Source organism: Brachyistius frenatus, unplaced genomic scaffold (assembly GCF_029030835.1).
Source record: "Brachyistius frenatus isolate BFR_SWC_R1_liver_20210118 unplaced genomic scaffold, ASM2903083v1 Contig_39, whole genome shotgun sequence".
Lineage (NCBI taxonomy): Eukaryota > Metazoa > Chordata > Actinopteri > Embiotocidae > Brachyistius > Brachyistius frenatus.
The window spans coordinates 2,481,809-2,503,475 of NW_027210638.1; the positions used below are offsets into that span (position 1 = coordinate 2,481,809).

General features: G+C 39.8%; 2 protein-coding genes across 3 annotated transcripts; one reads left to right on the forward strand and one right to left on the reverse strand.

Annotated features, from left to right (window-relative positions):
- Nucleotides 1-97: 97 nt before the first annotated feature.
- On the forward strand, nt 98-9,999 carry cax2 (cation/H+ exchanger protein 2). Of its 2 annotated transcripts, none has more exons than XM_069702004.1 (20): nt 98-241; nt 1,728-1,901; nt 1,996-2,102; nt 2,289-2,403; nt 3,120-3,236; nt 3,322-3,383; nt 4,170-4,322; nt 4,547-4,738; nt 4,815-4,914; nt 5,072-5,213; nt 5,334-5,517; nt 5,806-5,905; nt 6,869-7,002; nt 7,099-7,130; nt 7,746-7,858; nt 7,969-8,114; nt 8,194-8,288; nt 8,362-8,440; nt 8,559-8,667; nt 9,405-9,999. In XM_069702004.1, the coding sequence occupies exons 1-20, from the start codon at nt 172-174 to the stop codon at nt 9,476-9,478; spliced, it is 2,298 nt and encodes a 765-aa protein (XP_069558105.1). In that variant the 5' UTR covers nt 98-171; the 3' UTR covers nt 9,479-9,999. The 2 variants fall into 2 exon arrangements, with proteins under 2 accessions (XP_069558105.1, XP_069558106.1); XM_069702005.1 differs by having other exon boundaries at nt 1,746-1,901.
- LOC138622881 (kelch domain-containing protein 10-like) lies at nt 9,993-18,273 on the reverse strand. The gene is made up of 10 exons (XM_069702007.1): nt 18,038-18,273; nt 16,618-16,710; nt 15,785-16,006; nt 13,631-13,785; nt 13,374-13,522; nt 13,172-13,256; nt 13,016-13,082; nt 12,885-12,932; nt 12,655-12,794; nt 9,993-12,542 (listed from the first exon to the last, which is right to left on the reverse strand). The coding sequence occupies exons 1-10, from the start codon at nt 18,120-18,122 to the stop codon at nt 12,333-12,335; spliced, it is 1,254 nt and encodes a 417-aa protein (XP_069558108.1). The 5' UTR covers nt 18,123-18,273; the 3' UTR covers nt 9,993-12,332.
- Nucleotides 18,274-21,667: the final 3,394 nt, after the last annotated feature.

Genomic DNA, 21,667 nt, shown 5'->3' on the forward strand with positions numbered 1-21,667 from the left:
AATTGTTGTGGCTTTTCCCTTTAAGGAGCTTCACTGCGTAGGCCTACATTTCCCACAGTCCCATGCGCCGTAATGCGCACTTCATTGAATCCTTGAGCCCGCTACGTCCGAGGAGATGAACGGGTCGAACTAAAGTGACTGAACGGTGAGGTGTTTTTTCCCCCGGCGGAGATGTCTCTGTCGTCCACACAGAGCTCTGACACGAACAGCCGGAGGAGGAGGCCGGCTGAACACGCGCCGGGTGAGTAGCTCGAGCTCACTACTACAAATTATACTGAGTCTGTGACAGTGAAATCAAACTTTATTTGTAACAACCGACCCAACAGCGCAGTAAATACACGCTCCGTTCTAATTCTGCATGCATGATGTGTCGCCTGGGTATTATTTAAACCTGGTATACGGCAGCTGAGTGTAGACCCAGTTGTTGCGTGTGTCGGACAGGCGCGTAGTATTTATTTGGACGTGGTTCGCCAAGCGTGTGATTGCGCGCGCACGCGCCCGTCCGTACCGTCTCTGTTTGTGCCCAGATTTGACTCATGAGACTGCACGTGCAAACTTTCTCCAAGTATGTTTTCATCGTTGATGATTGATCGATTTTGGATTATTTTTTTTTATATTAAAAATATATTTATCTTAGATATATTATTAAAGTCATATAATATTACAATATCCAAAATATAAGATGATATCTAGTCTTATATCACAATACAATATAATATTGATATATTGCCCAGCCCTACATTGAAGTAACAAAGACAAAAGTGCACAGGGGCTGTCTATCAGGAAACCCATACTTCATTACGACACAGGCTCCTCGGAGAGAAAACTGTCTGGACAACAATCCTCTACACAGAGACAAATCTATGAGCAGTGGATTCAGGTCATGCTCCCACAAACCCTGTTCACTGGGTGCACAATCAGAAACACCATCACTAACATCCAGCTGCATTTGTTATTGTGCGTACTTCAAGAAGCCAAGACAACAACAAAAAAAGAGGAACTAAAAAGTCTACCTAAAAAGTCTACTTCTGAACTGTCGAAAAGGGGAAGTCAAGATTGTTTGTCTCATGATGCCAGTTGTGGGTCAGCTATTTATCTTCTATATCTTTCTCCCTGGAAATGAATGAATGAATGACTGACCTTTAGTTAATTGTAGTCATGCCTATTTTCTCTCTGTACAACAAATCCAGCATTGTCAGGCTATAATAAGGTCAAGTACAGAGAGATAGAAATGCCTTTTGGCACTAAACATGCCCACAGACACGATCACATACTGTATCAGAAGTACATATAGTTACAGTTTTTATTGATTCTGAACATATATTTAAAGCTGTTATGTCAGAGGGGAGAATAGTCTACTTCAAAACAGGCTTTTTACTACCTTGATTACTTTGAAGAATTGACTGTGGGTTGTGGGTGCTCTCTTTATGTGATGGTTTTATTGATTCAGTTTTACTGAGGGTAGTGATTTTACAAGCAGTGTGCATGTGATATAACAATGAAGAAATTCAGAGCACTGCAGTGTATGTTCGAGTAATTTGATTTACGTGGTAAATTAATGTCATTCTATTCAGTCCTACATAATAGTTTCAGTACAACCAGTGTTGTCTAATGTGTTTTTTTTTTTATTAAAGGATTGTGTTTCTTGTAATAATTCTGTCCTCATGTTGACCAACATTTTAGCTTCTTACTTTGTGTCTGTATAAAGCATCTTTTGGTTTTCTCAGAATCATTTGGTGTTGCAGATTCTTCGTGTGAGCATGATCATGATCCTCAGGCAGATTACAATCATGAACAGGTCCATGACCGACTGTGTGGCGTTCAAGAACTTAATAAAACACACGCCTCTCCTCCATCTCCACATCACTCCTTATTTCCTGCAACAAAATGCGTGTCCGCATGTGAGTACGATGTACCAATTCACTTATATTTCTGAGCAGCAGTGCTGACCTGCTTGCAGACACCTACCAGTCATCTCGGTGCTTGTCGTTTTAGGTGCAAGCCATCATACCCGCGAAGACGTCATGGAGGATTTTCTAAGTAAGAGGACCATCAGAGCAGAGAATGAAGTGGAAGCCAACAAGCTGGTCAACAACTACAGGGTAAGAAGTCTGAAGGGTTTCTACTGCAGATGAAAGCTTGAGTTCATGACACTGGTAAACAGGTGTTTGGTGTGTGTGTGTGCGTGTGTGCGTGTGTGTGTGTGTGTGTGTGTGTGTGTGTGTGTGTGTGTGTGTGTGTGTGTGTGTGTGTGTGTGTGTGCGCGCGCGCGTACGTGTGTGTGTCAGTTTGGTTTTAGAAAATGGAAGAGCCACGTGACAGAGCGTCCATTTGAAGCACGGTCAGAAGTAGTGAAGGAGCTCTACTCTGAGCTGACCGTCATTAAACCACACTCGGGTCCAGGTACGGATGTTGTTTGTAAAATTGGTGTTAATGGAAGATTTTGCTTTATTACATCTTGGACCTCATTGTAGATTGTAGGTTATTTTGTTTGTTACTTTAACAGAAAATTGCTGAAGAAAACTACAACATTCATACAATGAAATCTAAAGGGGAAAGAATTGAGGGATTTTGATGATTATGCAGGTTGTAAACAAGCCAACAGTTCACTCGCATCACTAAACACTTTGTTTGGATGTAAATCTGAAAACAACCAGATCTAAAATGTCATTAATAATCCCTTACTGATAGAAAAACTTTGTGTGCACACAACCACAGTAAGCGTGGGAGGTCTAAAAGTTGAGCCAAGACGTCAGTTTGTAAACTGTGACAAACTTTCGCAGCAGTTTGGGTATGAATGTCACTGCCTAAGTTTTCTCTTCAAAATACGTTGCACGTTTGATTCACATCAGGTAAATCACGTGTTTGTTTAAAACCCCTGTGATCGTGTAACCACTCGGGTTTCTTGTCACCTCATTTCACGATCTCAGGAGTTAACCTTTTGACTACAATCCTATTATTATACATAGAAATGACAACGATAGAAACATTTATCTTCAAGATCCAAGTTGTAATGAAGCAGCGTTATGCTTACTGTACAGTTTACATGAAGAAGCGTTAATACTTTGTCTGATAACTTACCGGCCTCCACAAATGGCTTTTTTTCTTTGTGATCTCAGGTCAACTCATCACATGTGGAAACGTAGCGTATGTGCTCCTCTTTGGTTGGTGGGTGTCTCTGGCATATTTCCTGGTCGGCATACTGATGTTCATCACTGTTACTGGGGTACCGTATGGTAGGTGTAGCTCATCAAGAGCAGATAGTGTTAATTATTGATCATCAGTCATTGTCCTTACTCTTTTCTCTTTCTCCGTCTTAAGGCAAGCTTTGCTGGAAGTTGTGCTGCTACTTCCTGTGGCCATTTGGCAACTCAATCCACGAGGTAGGGTTTAAGTTTGGTTAATGTTTGAGATGTTCCTTCTATTTTTCTCTTCTTTTGCCAATTAAAATAAGATTGATTGACAGTAAACCATATAGTTTCCTCATAGTCTCACTGATTTGTGATCATGAAAGCCGAGGTCTAGTTTTTTTTCTGAATGAGGCCACAAGTCTGCAACACCAGAAACCAAATGCAGCAACTCGTTATTGCAAGACGTTGAAGATGAAGCTGAAACTTTGAACACGGTTGCATCAAAATTCCTGTTCTCAGTGCAGACTTTTGTTTTTTAAATGTACAGTTACACATTTACTGTTAACATTTTTTTTACCCCATTTGGTTATTTTGACATACTGGCAATTTCAATAGGCCAAATAGGCCTTATTGTGTAGTAGTATTATTATGGAAGTATTTTGTATCACACCACTGTGTAGCTATTTAATAGGCTGTTTTGTTGTTTTTGTAGTAGGAATGTGTAAATTACAGGATACATCAGTTTTTATTTTTGTTTTAAAAGCTTCAACTGTTTAAGAATGGCTTCAAGTTTGTTCTGTTGCTGCTCCGCTTGTTTAAAAAGTCTGTTTTTGTACCTTCTGTTAACACTTTCTTATAAAGCGGATTCCTGTTTTTCTTATTATCTGCAAAATAGTGAGGCAGGAGAGACCTGAAAAGTTTGGGAACCTCTGCTCTAGAGTATTAAAAATATTCAGTGTATGTATGATTATGTAATACATCCTTCAACTTTCTTTAATGAGCCAGAAAAACACTTCTTTTTTTTTTAATTTTTTACAGATAGGAAACACAGTGAGGACATGTTGTGAGCAAGCCCCAGACTGTGAGTGCAACATAGAGGGTCTGGAAGAAGACTCACCGGTTCTGCTGCCGTCACCCACTGAGGTGCGAGTTCCAGAGATGCAAGGACGACCTCTGCGCACTCCCTACTGGGTAAAATTCCACGCTTGTGGAAGTATAAAAATATACAAATAGAAAATATACATGCAACATTTGAGCGTCTACCGAGGGTCTAATGATAGAGGGTGTCATGTGCTGTACAGACTGTAAAGCCCTGTGAGGCAACAGTATTAAAGTAAAATTGATTTGAAATTCCTGCTGAATGAAAATAAAAAGCATAGAATATCATTATACTAAGTGCCCTTCTTGTTATGTAGCATCGTTTCTCCACCTATGTTTGGCTGCTGCTGGGGTATCCTCTTCTGGCGGCCGTACACTTTGTTGCCTGCTTATTGTCCTGGATCCTGGTCTTCACCATCCCGGTCTCCAAGATGAACGCACAGACTCTGGGCATTATTCTCCTCCTGGCTCCTGAGGATGTCTCGGTCTGCACTGGCTCAGAGAGAAAAGTAAAGAGGAGATTTAGTATATATCTGTCACAGCATGTAATCCTGGAGAGATACTAATTAACCAGTATTCTTTCAGCATCAAGGCTACGAGACCAAAGTGCTGTTGTGTTGCTACCACGCTGCAAACTGGTACTACTACAAGTACACTGTTGATGGGATCAATGTGTTTGCAGTCAGTATCCTTTACAATTATAATGTGTGTGTGTGTGTGTGTGTGTGTGTGTGTGTGTGTGTGTGTGTGTGTGTGTGTGTGCGTGCGTGCGTGCGTGCGTGCGTGCGTGCGTGCGTGCGTGTCATATGAAGACCTGTTGTTATCTTTGACCCTGTTCTCAGACCTCCTTCCTCTTGTAATAGTTGCCATGGTAATTGGATATATTGACAAAGAAAACGAGTACGCCAGCTCTGATGTCAAGTTCGCCATAGCAATTGGCTCCATCATACCTTTGTCCTATTATATTGGAATGGGCATTGCCAGGTGAGCAGGTGTCATTTCCTTAAAACAAATATTTGAATTTGATGTCATCTGATACACCAGGTGTACCAAAAACATTTAGAGTCGAAAGAGTGCTTCTGATGTCGATTGTTCGATTTACAGTATCTCAGCGCAGAGTAACTTCGCTGTGGGTGCAGTGGTGAACGCCACCTTCGGATCCATCACAGAGTTGACCTTCTACATCACAGCCCTGGTCAGAGGTCACCAGGCAGCCAACCCGTGTCTGCAGGAGGTTGTTAAGGCAGCGCTGACTGGCACGCTGCTTGGCTGCATCCTCTTCATCCCTGTGAGTCAGCCTGCATTTACATCATCTTTTACATTTTTACAATTCTCGTCTTGTAAAAAAGCTATTTTAAGCAATGAATTTTCATTAAGGGTTCCCTTTTGGAGTTTTTTTTTTTTTGTGTAAATACAAATGTTCACATTCAGCGTCTCAGTAAAACGCACTGTGTGTGTCTACTAAGATAGTTGAATGCATTCCCTTCCTCATAAAGCATTTGTAAATAAAATGTTTACAATGGTTCAAGTCCTTCATTGTTTACATGTAGCCTACTTGTTGTTTTCTTTCTATCAGGGCATCTGCATGATAATCGGGGGACTGAGACATAGTGAACAAAGATTCAACAGTCGTTCTGCAGGAGTGAGCTCTGCATTGCTCTTCGTCTCTATTGGAGGCAAGTGGTTGAATACCAAAACGTCCTGTATGAACTGTATGAGCATCATTCAGGGTCACTTACTGAAGTCTGAAAATGTCAGACACAAATACTAAAGCTGCTATACAGAACTGCTTATGAAACAGAAATAGGAAATTCACTTCTCTTTTTTTTTTGGGCTGTATTTTTTAGAGAGAAACCACCTCGTGAAATTGTCTACCAACTTACTCACAAAATAGTTCATTCACGTTTAATAAGCCACAGTTTCTCCACTAGGAGAAGCTGCTCAGTCGTTCTCAGAAATGTTTCACATTTCCAGCAGAAAACTACCGGCAGCAGCAGTTTATATCTCCACATGCAAATACTGCAATCTGACACTCTAGAAAATGTATCGGCTACTGTTGTTAGTTTTTTTGTCGCTGCTGTTTTAATAGTGTTTGTATGAAACATAATAATAAGGGAGGTTATAACAGAATTGTGTCCCCAGTGGATCTTAAATAATCAAATACAATATAGTTCAAATTCTAGCGAGTTGAGAATTTGGAAATTAAATGCACAGTATGTGATTTCTCCAGCTGGGCGTCTCTCCGTTTGATAACATTATGAAGCAGCGTGAAATCATGGCCATCTGTGTTCCCCGTGTTTCCCCTGAAGTTCTATCAATTCTGGTGATATAAGTACATAGCTTAAAAAAAATTAATAAATACGTAACATAAGTCAAGTGGTTTGAGATATTTTAGAGTGTAAAAGTTACATGTTATACCTTTTAAGTTAACAAATGTTTCCCTTGCTAAAATGTGGTTGTGGTCATGGTGAAGTTCACACAGTTTAAATTTTCACCTCCAAATGAAACACAAAAGTGCTGGATGATGCTCGGCCGATGGTGACGGCAATACACCCAACTGTTTTTGCCGAAACTGCAATGTGAGAAACGGTTACCAAAATGTTGTAGACTGACTCCCTCCCTCTTACGGTCACTGGCAGGTGTGTTTGCCCCCACGATGTTCTCCAAGGCTTATGGGAACCTGGTGTGCGACGCCTGCACCAACTCCACCGGAGGAAACGGCACAAGCAACAGCACCGGGCCGTTCGTCTGCCACAACTGCCATTATGATCTAGTCAGTAGCCAGGAGGAGCTCATACACTTTTAAAACATGCACAGATTCACATGCACTATATGTAGTATAATGTTTTTTGTTTTTTTCATTCAACAGAATAATGGTACACTGTTCCAGAACCACGTTCAGTAAGTTTTTTTGATGTATACTGACTGAGATTTTTTTTTTTACAAAAACATCCAGTTGGTTTTTAACTATAACTGAGAATAACTACCACCATCACTAGTATTTTACAATTTTATTTTGTACACTAGTTTTTTAGCTGTTTTTTTTGGAGCTATTTCACTTACATTTATTGCACTTGCTAAAACTTGAAGCATGCTTTGGATAATGTAATCTATTGATGGAAACCAGTGACGGAAACAATAAACATTGCCTCTAGTTCTTTAGTCCAAAGTTGAGTTAATTTGCCACTATGCTCTTTTTGAAACTTTTATTGTTGGTGCATTTAAGGAGTGCGTTTACATAACCGTCTCCACAATTTCCATGTTTCCTTGTTTTGGAAGCTAATTGCGCCCACAAAGTTTTCAACACTTTTCTCTGAGTTGATTTTCATTATTGTGAAACAAATGTAAAATCATATTTTGCTGGAAGCTGATAAATCAGTTTAATACTGTAGAAAGTAGCTGGTGCTAATTTAAGATATAAAAGACTCAATTAAATCACCATATGCTTCTAAAATGAAGCTGTTACACCAGGTGTATTTTACCTGCCTCTTAATAACTGTGTGTTCCTGTTGTAAGGCCCCTGGTGTACACAGTGTCTGCCCTCCTGCCTGTTGCCTACATCATTGGTCTGCTATTTACTCTAAAGACACACTCCCACATTTATGACATCCATGTTGGAGAAGGACAGGGTATGAATCGTGACTCACACTAAAACAAAATTGCAGGTTGCGTTATTATGCTATTTTACAGTGCACAGTTGTGTAATGTTCACACCATCATCTGTAATGTATTTGCGCAGAGAGCCGCAACCATGGGACAGTGGTCCACTGGTCCCGGTGGAGGTCTATGATCATCCTCATCATGGCCACCGTGCTCACGTCTGCTTGTGCTGATCTCGTCACTGAGCACATCCAGCCCATATTGAACCAGCCCAACATCTCTCAGGTGAGGACTGCATCTGAGCGCTCAGTTTGTAGTTGATCGTTTCCTCCTGCTATGTCAACAATTAGCTTTCTTTCTCCAGTATTTCATAGGGGTGACAGTTCTCGCTATGGTTCCTGAGATCCCAGAGATTGTTAACGGGATCCAGTTTGCACTCCAGAACAAGATCAGTCTGAGGTAAATCCTGTCTCATCAAAGAAGACAATTTAAGAAGTGAAATCGGTATCTAAATTATGTCTTTATTTTTCAGTTTGGAGGTGGGAAGCTGTATTGCTGTGCAGGTCTGCATGCTACAGATTCCTATACTGGTCTTGTTTAATGCATTCTATGTAAGACACTCTTCTCTTCATTTTAATCACTAATTTATTCATATAAATACTCATTATTTGCTATTTTATACCTTATTTTATTTTTATAATGAGACACTGTTTCTGCTTTGCTTTCCAGGATGTGGGATTTGTGCTGTTATTCAGTGACCAGCACCTGTGGGCGAGTATCTTCAGTGTGATTGTAGTCAACTACATCTTTATGGATGGCAAGTCTGATTATTTTCAGGGTGAGTTTTCAGCATTTCAAAGTTTTGTGAGTAAAATTAGAGCTGATTCTTTATTGGTAAATATGTACATTTACATGAGTGGGAAAGAAGTAACCTCGTGATGTGCTGCCCTCTTGTGAAATATATCCTGTAAGACATGAAAAGGGGTCCTTACTAGTGGTTTTTGCATGTTAAAGGTTATTAAACACAAACTGTATCTTCTGTGTTACTACTACCCATTTTGTTGAAAGCTCACCAAAAGTAGTCCTTTATTCTGTTTATTGCAAAGTTTCTGTTTAGCAGCAAACTCTCACGTTCATGTGTCTATGAACCTGTCAAAAAGCACCTGATCCAAAAGGCTAATTTAGTCATTATCTGGATCATTTTTCTTTTATCTCAGATCTTGACCTGAGAGTGTTCTGGGCTTCACTCAGCAAAGTCCTCCAGATAACTCAGTAAAAATGTCTCAAGAAAAGCTGTTACAGCCGTCCCTGAACTTCATCATGATCGCACAGTTTAAAAAGTGATCTCTTTGATGAATAATTGAGCATTTAACATTCTCTGTGTGTCGATTTGCATACAGTAGCCGAATTGAACAGAAATCAATGGCTGTCTGAAAGATTTGTAGATTTTTTTTTTTAATACATCTACGATAAAGACGTTTTCTATAAGAACTGAAACCTATTGCCTTGTTGTGGTTTACCCTATTGTCAGAAATATCTCATATTCACATTTATTTGTTGTCTTATTATCCTCAGGCACTGCTCTGGTGGTTGTCTACCTTATCATCCTGGCTATGTACTACTTTGCTCCATCTCCAGCCGGCTGTTGAGCGTTTAACTTTTTTAAGCCTAGTGGAATCCAAATGTGCTAATTTAGTAACTCTTACTGTTGGTCCTATCTTGGCAGAAATTATGATTATTTCAAAATATGGGAATCCTAAGAAAAACATTTTAACTTGTATGTGTTGTTTTCTAAATAAGGAAAAAACTGAAAATGTCTATCTCAAGTAGGTACTATCTTTGACTGCATACATTTATAACTCCTACTGTTTTAAGACGTGTAGTTTATAAGCTAACATATCTAACAATGTATCATTAGACTCATAACTTATCATCTTTGTAAACTGAAGGAAAGAAGAACTGTATTTTTATCATACAAATGGACATTATGATCCAGAGTATCTGCACTAATAGTATTTTAAGGTATAGTTTGTATACTTAAACTCCAAAATGGTACATGTCTGTGATAAGTGAAATTTTTTAGTAAAATGGTTGCACCCTACATTGAGAAACAAGGCATGGCTGGCTGTGCTGAGAAAAAACATGTCAAATAAAATGTTTTGAAAAACCAGCTGCCTGTTTTTTATTGTTTGTACAGACAGGAATTATGAAACATTGCAGCGATAGTTGCCTTTAGGAAGACATTAATTTTTTTCTCCTTAGAGTTTATGTAAAGTGACATGCACACCATACTGACATGCAAAACATTTAACTTTCATTGACATCAAAAATGATGCAAATAAACATGTCACTCTCAAACAAAGCGGTACGTTTACCAATATCGAGCACGCAGTGAATCAGACTGCTCCAAAATAAGATATAAATAAGGCCATGACATGTCACAAGTAGCAGATTTAAGGTGTCAAGCGTAGAAAAGGGCTGTGGAGATGGGCCATCATGGACACGGCTCAGTCTGTCTATAAAGGTGGTAGTAGTCAGCCAGTTTCTGTCTTTCCTCTAGCTTCGACCTTGTTTGGTTTTGTTTTACGCACTTGTTCACACGTTAATTTCCTTTTTCATTCCTCAAAATAGATCAATTTTTATTTTAAAATCGTGTGGTCTTCCCTCCTTTGTCCAGCCTTCAGACAAATTGTGACAATTGTGGGCTCGTCCGGGATTGTATTAAACATTTTGGTGAGATAAAGTTTAGTTTCCGTTTTGTTTGTGTTTAAAAAATTTGGGGAGTATCACACGGGAGTTTTGTATTTTTCCAGTAGTCTAACAACTACCAGGTGAGTTTAGTTAATATTGTATTAACACACTTAAGAGTTAATACGAGAAATAAAATGCTCAATGTGAGAGGCGTGTCTAACGGATGAAAACAAAGACGTGTGTCTTGATAGAGGCAACCGACAGTATTGTTACAGCATTGAAAATATACAGTAACTGCAAGAGAACTGCTGGCATACTTGCATTTGGTTTCACAACAATCTCTGGGCCTGATGATATTTTAATGATGGCGAGTGTCTGCAGAAGTTTTCAGAATGATCACAGAGTTTCATATCCTGAATACTCCAGCTTACACACTTAGTTTTTTTTGTTTTTTTTAAAGTTCCTTGTCAACTACCAAAGCAAACAAAATTTATACAAAAAGTAATAATAATAGAACCTATGTTAAACTATAAAAGGTTAAAATGGAGTCTGGGCATAACTTGGGAACTGACAGTGACAATGAAATCAAGTGTGGGGAGGGGGGAAACAATGCAACATGTTCAGGTACAATTCAAAGATTTGTAATAAAACAAAACAGCAGCACAGTGATAAAAAATAAATAGGTAAAAATGTCTCTGTGGGTTTAAGTTAATGAAAAATCTGCAAGAGATGTCTCCTGATTAATTATGAGCACAAGAGATCAGCAACCAAAGGCTCATGTAGAGAGCACCGAGTAAGTCATATTAGAAAACGGCTACATGAACGCAGTGGCGAGAGTAAGGAAAACAATATATTAAAAAGACTGACTTGCAAAAATATAAAATTAATGTAGGTGACATTTTGGAAATTCAGAAGGCACCAGATGGAGAAAAGAAAAATGCTTGAGAATCACTGTGGCGCTAAACATGTATAAATTCCTATGTAACTTAGTATGATTCAGTTTTCCAAAAAGAGGAAGAATAACCAAAGAGGCACAAAATTCACAGTGATGCCATTTCACACGTGATTTAGAGGCTCCTGGGCTTTCCTCTGATCAAAAAGGCCTAGTGTGACCAGTTAGGGGAACAATTTTCAATTACGAGTTATAATCAAAGGCTCAATATCAGCATGCAATCAGAACGTCCTCAAGGCTTATACATAAGTAGTTGACCTATTTAGACTGTTGACGTGTTTGTTTTTGAGAATCTCTACGGCTAATTAAATGCAAGTTTCAGGGTCTATTGGAGACAAATTTCTCCTGTCTGAAACTACAGAAATGTTTGACCTAACCCGTCACAGTGGGCGTAGCAGCAGTTGACTGAAAACATGTCAAAGACGGCGACAGTTTGCAGCACGTCGTCACTTCAGTGACAGTGAAACAAGCATATCTCAGCCTCGAAGCTAAAATTACACTCGCAGGAGCAACATTCATTTCTTGGTCTTCGGAGGGTTAAACTATCCCCTCGAAAGCTTTGCAAGTTTCTGTGACAAACAAATGAAAAAGAAACGGCGTGCACTACGAAGTACATAGAAGTGGAAGTCAGCATACAGAGAGTGTGTCGTCTACACCGATGCATGGCCTCTGACGGATGCGTGCAAATCTGACACATTGACACACATTTACATAAGACTGAAGTAAAAAGGCATTCAAAGTATTTTCGTATCTATCTGACATCATCAGGTTTTCTTTGTCCTTTCAAGACCTACTTGTCAGAAACTTTAGAGTCAGTGGTTTTCCATCTCATACCGCTTCATTCGGCCGTTATGCTCCTTCTATTTGAGCCGCTGAATTAACGAGGGGGTCAGTCCCAGGCTGAGCAGCTGAAGGGTGGACAGCTGGGATAAGTGAGGGAAAGTTTTCAGCAGTTTCTCCCAGGTCAGTTCCAGCAGGCTGGGCATCACCAGCCACACCTTGTACAAAGAGGCAGTCCTTCGGTTCCCAGACATGTTGACCACCCCGCCGTGGACATACATGCAGCCAGCCTGAGGGAGAAGAGCAGTTATAGAAAATGAAACTGCTGTCTACCTTCATGAGGATTTCCGTTTTGTTCACTCTGTGTTAGATGTAGAGGTGCATTAAAGATATTCTACTGACCGGAGTGACTGCAGCACAGTGAAAGTAGGCTGGTTCTGGCATGAGGGCAGGGAGCTTGGTCCACTGAAAAGTCCGCAGGTCGATCTTCCACAGGTCAGACAGGATCAGCTCTCCATTATAACCCCCACATATAAACACCTCTGCACGTAAAAACAGAGCGATGCATGAAACACAAAACCAAACGTTTCAGACAGCCGTGTCCTGTCAATACTGCGTGACACACTCCTTACCATCTTTGACCTGCACACAACTGTGACATCGGCGGGCAGCAGGATATCCTGTGAGGATGATAAATTTAATTCGACGTGTTTATAAAAATCGTTTATTCATCAAAAAAAAAATCTGAACATTAATCACAAACCTATTTTTTCTTGGGGTTTTGTGATTATTTCCTCCCAGTAGTTTGTCTCCACGTTATACGCGTAAATCTGATCAAGACAAATTGTATCAAATTGATCAAATGCAGACGTAACACTGTTTATATGTAACATTTAGTCTATGTCGCAGTTCCTCTCACCTTGTCCAGAGGATAGGATGTCCAGGAAGTCCCACCTCCTAAAATGTATATTCTCTGTTCGTCATGAGCTAGCTCATGTCTGTACCTGTAAAATCAAGAATGTATGTTCAATCGGCAGCAATACTCTGGGAATTTACTAAAACTTAAACATAACAAGCAACTGTTGATGTACTTCTGACTAAAATGATCTGTGCAGACTGACCGCTCCTCAGGTAGATCTAAGGATGCGTTGTTGGATTTGAGGTGGGTCCACTCTCTGGTGGTCAGGTCCAGCCTGTGCAGGTCGGTGCTGTAAAGGTAGCCTGTCGTCCCTCCAAACACGTAGAGGTAGCCATTGATGATGACCATCGCCTGAAAAAGGAGAACGTGGACACGTTTGTGGGCGGAAACCGCAGCTACATAACGTACGAACAGAGAAACGACAGCACCGAACAACCCTTCAGACACGAGCACGGTTACCTGCCCGTAGATCTTGTTGGGTTTCTTCCCTCTGCAGTTAAGCAGGTTCCATCGTTTGTACTGAACATTGCAAACATGGACATCATTGCCATTGTTTTCACCAAATGGAATCCCGGTGCCACCAAACACAAGCAGGTTGTTTCCATCCAAGACAGCTGAGAGAGAGACGTCAACATTGTTAAACTGCATAAAAGGTTAACATCCTGTCGTGTAGGCCTTACATAGAGCAGCTGGAAAAGTCTGTAACAATCTGTGCCAACTTTGACTTACAGGCGATGGAAAAACTTGTATTTATATTTATAATCTCATAGAGCTCTGCTTTACTCTCTTTAGTGGCACCGAGAACAAAAGAAAATAATTGCAGTTGTGTTTTATGAACTTCACTTCCCAGAGATCCAAACAGTGTCACCTGGGGGAAGTCATACAGTCAGCAGCTGAAGAGGGACAACCACTGATGACTGATGGTAAATGTGTCCCTAAGTGTGCGTCGCCTGTGATTTTTCACAGACATCCAGCTTTTTCAGTTCATAATAGAGCAAATGCGAACCTCATTCATTGATAGCTCGGGATTAAACAGACATTTATTTAAATGAAAATCTTCAAGTTTATTACTTTAAGTGAAGTTTTGAACACAAGCGGTAATATTTTGATGAGCACGTTCCTGCGTTCCTTGTAGGTCAGATTCTGTCAGCACGTGCAGGAGATGAATGCGTGCCACTAGCAGGAGTATGATGTAATGTGATACACATTCCTGATGTCTGTTAAGGCTACTAATGTATATTCACAGCTGATGGCAATAACACAGTGTTAAAAGGTAGAAAAGAGTCAATAAAAGAGGAGAAAGGCTGACAAACATATTTCCAAACATTAAATAAAAGTCAATTTTTCATGAAGGGTTTTTTTTTTCTTCAAAAACTGTAGTGTCACTCATCAAAACAAACCAAGACAGTGTGTATGTGGCCTTAAGTCTGATGAAATCAGGTTACTGCAGAGTTCACAGAGTCTGGTTAATGGTGCAAGTAATCGCACTGATTATTTTCATCGTGTCAGACAGTTTACAAAGAAGGCCTTTTGCGTTCTTTCCAAAATTCACAAATAAACATAAGCAGTTTCACAACTACACAGGTAGAAATAAATTACAAACTGTACAAGGAGAAATGAAAGAGAGTTGTGTTCTCGCAGGACAGTTTGCCTCCATCTGTCACAATATGACAGAATCAGACCTGCAGAATCCAAATCAGGTCTCTGCATCTATTCTATTTCTTCTCTTCTATTTATTTTATTAATATTACTAATCTAACTAATATCAATTCATGTTTATTTATATTGTGGGTTATTACTTTTTTAAAAAATATTTACATGTAGTCAGGGCAATAAAGCCATTTGAAATATAATTTGAATTTTAAAGAGAAATTGTACTGAGCTGTCGCTGCTTCAAACACCAAATATTTCAAGGAAAAACTAAAATCTCACCACTTGATGAGAAATGTAGCCCTCTTTCTAGTTTCATAACAAATTGGTTTATAATTTATCGGTCACTGAGGGGAAAACGTGCTGTGGGAGGGCATTGATATGAGAGAGAGGTGGCTGAACTGAATGCTGTCAGAAGGTGTGCTCCAGCCTACTACAGAGAACCGTTGCTCTAACACTAAACCCTCACGCAATAATTAGCATAAACACACAAAACATTACATTTCATTTCATTTAGCTGACACTTTTATCCAAAGCAACTTACAACACACTGATGGTAGACCATCAGGAGCTATTTAGGGTTCAGGAGGAGCTGGGTACCAAACCACCAACCTTCCGATTAGTGTGCAACTCACTCTACCGACTGACCCACAGCCTTCCCACAACCAAAACCCACCCATGAACTACAAAAAACAAACAGCACATGTCCCAATCACTCATGTTACAGGTATTACTGACAGCAGATTGGTGCACTGACAAGGAATTTTTAATTACCAATGACAAAAAATATTAAAACAGTTTCCTTTATCATTCTCTGAAGCATTAGAAATGTTAGTGGCTATTTTTTTTTTTTTTTTTTTCTTTCAGAGACCCCCATCAAACACAAGATTTCATGGCTCCTGGGAGACTTCAGTTCTCTTTCAGGGTAGCTAAGCCGACCCTGGCTCACACATCAGTCCTTACCTGACATGGAAGCCAGCTCTGTGGGCATGTAGCCCTCTGTGTGGACCTGCTGCCAGGTGGCTGTGGCAAAATGAAACCGCCAAAGCTCCCTGAAAAGAGGGTAGTTCTCATTCTCTGCCCCACCTGCCTCCTCGAAGTCTGGGTTGTAGCCTCCAAACACATACAGGTTGGAACTGTCTGCAACACAGCGGTGTCCACTGCGGGCCGGGGGAACACAGTGTCCTGAGGGAGAAACACAGTATAGACCAACTTTGTGAAAAAAACAAAAAAACAAACTCATCTCTGAGCAGAAGTCTTCAAGTCTTCACTAAATGTCGACTTCTTAAAATGACCTGAATACTTTCATAGTTTGTGCGTATAAGAAGTAGCAACACAGCAGTCACATTGTATGACTTCAAGTGCAGCAGAGTCCTGTTCTAGGTGACATTAACACATCCGACAAGGAGGTTACGTGTGTTTGTTTGCCAGAAGGTTTATGGAAAAACTACCAGCCTTATTTTCATGAAACAAATTATTTTTTCACTTTGATTAACATTTGGCGTGCCAAATGCCATACATCTTGAAATCCAGGAGATGGCAGTGAAGTTCAATTGTGACAAAACATAGGCAATTCTCAAAACACAATGGCTCCATATCCCAGCCCACATTCACAGTTACCAGTAAATTTGATACGGAAACCAGTTGTGATGGAGCACAATTTTATTGGGGACAGACAGAACCATCGACATAGTTGTTGCATGCCATAGATGAAGAGTGGACTATTGGCCACTCCGAGTGCCCTTCTGGTTTTATCGGACATTAGTCTGCTTCCGTGAGGTCAGACATTTCAGTACCTTCTCTCAGGAACCTGTTGGGGATGCGCAGGTGTGGGCAGGAAGGAGAAAAGATGCGTCGAGCCTGGAGCCACCGTGTTCGCTTCTTGGAGCCTGTAGGTCGCCAAACAACACGAGGAAAGACACAAACACACAGAGACAGAATTATGTATGCATCTTGAGTGTGTGTGTGTGTGTGTGTGTGTGTGTGTGTGTGTGTGTGTGTGTGTGTTTCCCTTAATAATCTCAGACGCAAACAAAACAAAATTCACGTTTTTTTCAAGATTCAAACCCTGACTACAGGGTTAAAAAAAAAAAATCAAAAGGTTTACAGATTACAAATAGTTTGTTACCTGGCTCAATGACAAACTCGCATTAAATCACAATATCAACAAATTAAAAGAAAAAATGGCTTCCCATGCAGCAATAAAAAGCAATAAAACCGACATGGTTTTTACAGAAATGCTGCTGACTTTACACTCGAGATCATTAGGCTCAGTTTACCACTCAGACCTCACATTTATTACTGATGACAGCTGCAATACTCAGTACTGCGTCTTCTACGATAACGTCCGCTGGCGCTCTATGACTGAGACACACAATAATCACTGGAACATTTCCACCATACGTGATGTCTGTTGCACTGAAACCTGGATCCACTCTTCACCTGCTCTTCAGGTACCTCATGCCAGGATTGAAAGTTGTAAAAAATTACTTTCTGTCAGACCTCTTGGACTCTTCAGAAACATAGTCAATAACCATCCACTGTCTGTCTGTAACGTAAATGATTTGATCAATTATGCATGTTTCTTTGTTGCTGTTTGAGTCATCGTTGTAAATCATCACTCAATGGTTCTCCAAGAATCTTAAACAAATCCTGAATGAATAAATAGATGTAAGAGTTCAACTCCCCGAAAGAAAAGTAAATCAGTTTAGTCTGTTTATAACCAGAACCAGCAGAAGAGACCATTTACAACTGTTTGTGTTGCTGATAATTGACTAATTGTATAGTTTGTGTCTTGGCAAACATTTTCTGGAGTTGAAGGCTGACTGATAAAACACACTGAATGGGTTCTGGTGTGGCAAGTTTTCCAAATTGTGTCATTGTTAATAGTTATTTCTGTTTCTCGGCCTCTCACATGCTTATTAGTCTGTCTAAAAAATAAAAAATAAAAAACCGCAGCGTTGTATTTGACCACTGGGTGCTCATTCAGTCACTGATTTGTTTGTGACAGCTTCCGTAGCATCGGCGGCTAACTTTGGCCTGTGTGCTGCAGCACCACAGTTAGCATCCCTAGCTCAGATACAAATAACGTGCACCCTGGTATAAACAAATAACGAAGACGAACTTAACCTACAATCGTGTCCCTCAGTTCTGGGTTTTCTTTCCGGTGGTACGAGGACGCTTTGCTCTTGCCAGAGCTTTTTTTTGTTTACAAACCTGGGTCGCGGATGGAGGGCCTCCACGACAGTTTCTCAAACTTGTTGAGCTGACTGGAGGTTCCGTCGTTTTCGGCTGACGACATCTTAACAGGAGACACAACAGAGAGGGTTTCACAGCCAGACCTTCGGTCTAACTAAACGTCGTGGCATGGGACGGCAAACTCCAGCTTCACAGGAAGATGAAGACACAAAAAAAACAACAACAACAAAAAAAACCTCCGCCGTTGTTGACAGTTGTTGCTGCTGCCGCGTCACAACCAGCTGGTCTGAACTGACCAATCAGCGGAGGAGGCGCCGGCCATTCAAGAGCCACATGGACATGTTTATAGTTTTACACAGATGGGGAAGTATCTTGCGTTGAATCAAAATACAGGTTTAAGCATACCAATACATCAGAAATTGGTCTTCATACGGTCAATAAAAAAATCTGAAGCAACAAAATTGAAACACAAATTAGTGTGGTCAATAAAATAAACTACAGATAGACTACTTATTTGTAAAGATATTCAGGTTCCAAAATCTTTAAAATCTTGATTTGAAAGTTTTCACAAATTTCTCACTAGTTTAATACACGTTTTTTTAGTTCGAGGTTTTTTGCTTAATTGAATTGAAGTGAACTCAGGGCACTTTACACCTTAAGGTCGAGACCTTACAACATCATAGAGAAAACTAACATTTCAACAATAATCACTTTTCTCACTGTAATTTGTCTGCTTGTTACAATGGGCAGCAAAATATCCCTTTTAAGAGGGAGAAACCTCTGATAAAAAGCGACTCAAAGGTGGGTCGCCTACCTCAACTGGTTTGGGTGAGGGATGAGTGAAAAGAACTAGAGACAACCAACAATACATGCTTATATGCACCCACCTACTGAATCATCATTTTGTAATGAAGGTGAGCAACAACAAAAGTGTCTTTAGCCATTATGTCCATGCGGGACTCAATGGCCCTGCCCAGACTTATCACATGTTTTTGTGTCTTTACCTCGCTTTACTTCTTCTACAGAGAAGCTACTACAAACAACTGTTAGGTACTGTGACTCAACATCCCTACACAATATTATGTTGAAAAATTGAACCACCCTGAAGTGGTATAGGCATCAAAAGGGCATTGTTGTTGCATTCATATCGGCGTAATTATTTTACCATTCAGTTTAATTTCACAGGACTTTTCTCACTGTAATTTGTCTGCTTGTTACGATTACTAAGTCAAGCTATAAAGTACTTTCTCCACCAATATGATGACTTAAGACCTAACAAGAGACAAACTTGAGATAAATAAACAGGATTTAGTGTACCACTTAAACATTAAGTGACTTTTGAGCCAAATAAGTGGTTCAAGTGACTCCTTTTGATGAACCGTAACAAGAGTCAACCTTTCCCCCAGATCTTCAGCAGCTGCATTGCTGACATGTTGTAATCTGGGGAGGAGTTGAAGAAGCAAAACGCTACAAACAGATCAATCCCATGAAAAGCTGCTGCGGCTACTGTTCATATAGACTTTGTGAACATAAATGCATTATGGTTAACTGTAACCTAGAGTTGACTGTCGTGAAAAGTATTGATGAAAAGACTGAATCAAATACACTCTTGTTTACACAAGAGTTTACAATTAAAACTAACCAAAATATACTTCACTACATAAGTCTGTTCAGAACCTATAATAAAATCATTTATGGCAAACTGGGACTACACAACTCACCTGTTTCTGCTGAGACAGCCACCAATGCACCAATCAATCAACCACTCAAGTTCCTGTTTTTTCTTGAGCCCACCTGCTCTTCATAAATTACTCTGTGCACTGGAACTTAACCTCACCAGGTGGCTAACATGTTAATCCGAGGTTTACACAGATCAACTGTCAGTAGGAAGAATCTCTGCCACGGTTGGTCAACACTGCCTCTCCAAATGATTCCTAAACAGACTGACAGCTGGTAGGACATGAAGCCAGCCATTCAAATGTCACTAATAGTGAGAAATTCCTGAACAATGAGCTGCAACTCAGTTGATGAGATCAAACAGACGAGCTGTTAACTTTTTGTTTCATCCAGTGATCTACTCAGTGTTGAGGGAATGATGTTCCACAAATGGCTTGCAAAGAGATTATCATGACTGGGAGATGCTGTTTTTTTCATGCTATTTGTTTGTTCATGCATGAAAGATGGAAGTAGATAACCAAAAGATTTTCCTGTAGATGATGTTGTCAAAGCATGTTCTGAACTCAGTTATTCATGCTAAACAAAGTCCTCTTTTTTGTATTAACCAAGAAATTTCACATAATTTCACAGATAAAGTTTAACAAGCTTGGTTTTATGCCAGATATATGATTCAGCATGAGGTCATCTCATGTATTTATGTGTATAGGAAGCTTAAATAAACTTTGAATACATCCAGACATATTTTATCTTTCTTTTGGCTGTCATGGCAATCTGCAATATTTCTAGTTACATCTCAGCACTTTTGCACCTAGCACAGAATATTACTACAAAATAAGCCTTTTGAGCCTATCATTAGTCAAAATCACTCCAAAAAAATTATATGAAATGTTAAAACTGTGTTCTGCACAAATCCAAACTTGATAACAACATTGTTTAGGGCTTTGTCCCAGATAAATGTCAATGAAAAAGCTAGGATCGCATCAAAGTGCAGCAGTTAAAAGGTAAACTATGAGCTAGAAAACAACAGATACTGCAATATAATGGAACATATTCTCTGTGTCTCTAAATGCACATGGTTGGAGTGTGTGGTGTGTTAACTAAAACCTAAAACTGTCGTCATGACTCAGCAGGTTTGGGAAGGAGTCAGTGATGTGGTGCAGACACCATTTTACAGCGTGCTCTGAATTTACACACACACACACACACACACACACACACACACACACACACACACACACACACACACACACACACACACACACACACACACACACACACACACACACACACACACACACACACACACACACACCTGGATTTATAATGAGTAAGCACTCCAGTAAAACAGGAAAAAAAACAGTTTGGGTGCACCATATAATGAAGTAATCACAGGCTAATGATGACTCAGTGAAGTAAAATTAAATTAAATCATGTTTTTACCTTTGTCAGTTACATGTGTGGTCAAACCTACATTTTGTTTACGTCACATCCATTTTCTCCTCATTGGTACAGTATCAGAGTTTTGAGATGTGAAAACATAGACATGAGCAACACATTTTACTTGTCTCGTGCCATGAAGAGGTCATCTGGTGACCACTCAAGAATCATTACAGGTCATGAGATTTCATGTGACTCCAAAACTGAATTCAGCAAAAGTTACTTGTTCATGCATGTTAAACGTGTTACCCCCTGCAGGTATGTGCTGCAGACATGGAAACAGGATCTTTGTTTCTTTGCACTGCTTCTATTGCAAATCTTTCCTCAAACCATTTGATGTTTATTCTACTTAATAGCAGTGTGTACTTATATCTAAGTAAAGTGAAAGTCTTTATTTTATTTAAAAGGACAGTTTCCTCCTGTGATACTGGCTGTTAAAAGACCCCATACAGCAGTGTCAGTGATGGGAGATAAAACCACACTCGTAATTCTGCGTAAAAAATCTGTTCTAAAGTTCAACTGAAGGTAATACTT

Coding starts and splice junctions, on each gene's coding strand:
- cax2 (XM_069702004.1), top strand. CDS start 172: ATGTCTCTGTCGTCCACACAGAGCTCTGACACGAACAGCCGGAGGAGG. Junction 2,404..3,119: donor TAAACCACACTCGGGTCCAG/GTACGGATGTTG, acceptor TTGTGATCTCAG/GTCAACTCATCACATGTGGA. Junction 5,214..5,333: donor ATTGGAATGGGCATTGCCAG/GTGAGCAGGTGT, acceptor TTCGATTTACAG/TATCTCAGCGCAGAGTAACT.
- LOC138622881 (XM_069702007.1), bottom strand. CDS start 18,122: ATGTCGTCAGCCGAAAACGACGGAACCTCCAGTCAGCTCAACAAGTTT. Junction 16,007..16,617: donor CAACAGGTTCCTGAGAGAAG/GTACTGAAATGT, acceptor TTTCTCCCTCAG/GACACTGTGTTCCCCCGGCC. Junction 12,933..13,015: donor AAAACCCCAAGAAAAAATAG/GTTTGTGATTAA, acceptor TCATCCTCACAG/GATATCCTGCTGCCCGCCGA.